Source organism: Juglans regia, chromosome 12, assembly GCF_001411555.2.
Source record: "Juglans regia cultivar Chandler chromosome 12, Walnut 2.0, whole genome shotgun sequence".
NCBI lineage: Eukaryota > Viridiplantae > Streptophyta > Magnoliopsida > Fagales > Juglandaceae > Juglans > Juglans regia.
The window spans coordinates 21468827-21470243 of NC_049912.1; the positions used below are offsets into that span (position 1 = coordinate 21468827).

Genomic DNA, 1417 nt, shown 5'->3' on the forward strand with positions numbered 1-1417 from the left:
TCTTAACTCATCTTAATTTATTATTATAACTTTTTCAAATATTAAAATAAAATATAATAAATAATTCAATTTTTTAAATTTTAAAATAATAATAATAAATAATAATATTTTATTATATCAATTCAGTTCAATATCTAAATCTAAATGCATCTTTTACACTTATTTTTTTTGACTAATTTAATGCAGTTATATTTCGATGAAATGAATGCAAATTATATAAAGATAATGTTCAATGCCAGAAATAACAACGGCGTTTTGAATTGACCCGTGCGGTTTCTACTGCTTCAGTGCTTTGTCCTTTTAAAGCAATTCTCTCTCTCTCTCTCTCTCTCTGAGCTCATATCACACGCACCGACTCACACACCGACACACATGACACAACTCTGCTCTCCCTCTCCCACGAAGTAGCAAGAGTGAGGAAGTAAGAATGGCGTCGTCAATAGCTAGGGTTTCCTTCCGCATACTCATGGCGGTCCTTTTGCTTCTCCTTCTCTTCTACGTCGGTCGCCCTCTCTACTGGAAGATCTCCGCCACCATCCACGATATCCGCCAGAACAAACAGACCGTCAAACAAGGTATAATTCGCTCAATCAGCTCTTTCTTGTTTTCTTTCTGCATTTCTGTTCGTAGAAAAATCATCCATGGTTTTTATTGCTTACGACGTTTCCTTCTTTTGTGGTTCTTTGTCTCAGGTCTTTCCCAGATCGTCCTCGAGGCCCAGAAATCCGTCGGGTGGTACCACGACGAGTCGGACTCGGGTGTCCACGAGGATCGGACCGGGAGCAAGGTCGGCGCCGCGACGAGTCATCGTATTCTCCTGCCTAAGCTTTTGTGAGAAAAATCAAATCTAATGGGTTATTTTAGTTGGTTATAATGGTAGATCCGGTTGTTTTGATGGTAATAATGGGAGGGTCTTGATGTGGGTTAGCTAATGAATTTGTGAAATCCCGTTGGTTTTGGCTTAGTATGTGAAACATTAATTGTAATGTTCGGATATGGAGGAGCAATGGTAGAATTCTTAATTCTGAATATGAATTAATAGCATTATCTCAACAATATATAGAATCGAAGGATCTATTATTAAGGATGCGATCTGAAATTTTGATGACCTTTAGAAATTGAGTGTTTGGTCTCGAATTTGGCCAAGCTTTCGCTGGTATCTGATTCTATGTTCAATTTAATTTTATTGCATTTCTACTAAATCATGTTTAGTTTCTTATTTAACAAAGCGTAGAGAAGTGCTGGAATTAATTGTTTGTCTGGGTTGTGTAATTGTTGTTTAATAATGAAAATTAGCAAATCCTCTTGGTCTCATAAGCTCGTGTAATAGGATGCAAAGCATGCGACCCTTAAACTGAAGCAATGGCCCTTGTAAATTTTGATGCTGATGAAGCTATGTTTCACAAATGAACCAATA

General features: G+C 37.1%; 1 protein-coding gene across 1 annotated transcript; it reads left to right on the forward strand.

Moving 5' to 3' along the window:
- The first annotated feature begins 291 nt into the window (after positions 1 to 291).
- Positions 292 to 1092, forward strand: LOC109005931. The gene is made up of 2 exons (XM_018985029.2): positions 292 to 575; positions 693 to 1092. The coding sequence occupies exons 1-2, from the start codon at positions 428 to 430 to the stop codon at positions 833 to 835; spliced, it is 291 nt and encodes a 96-aa protein (XP_018840574.1). The 5' UTR covers positions 292 to 427; the 3' UTR covers positions 836 to 1092.
- The last annotated feature ends 325 nt before the right edge of the window (positions 1093 to 1417 follow it).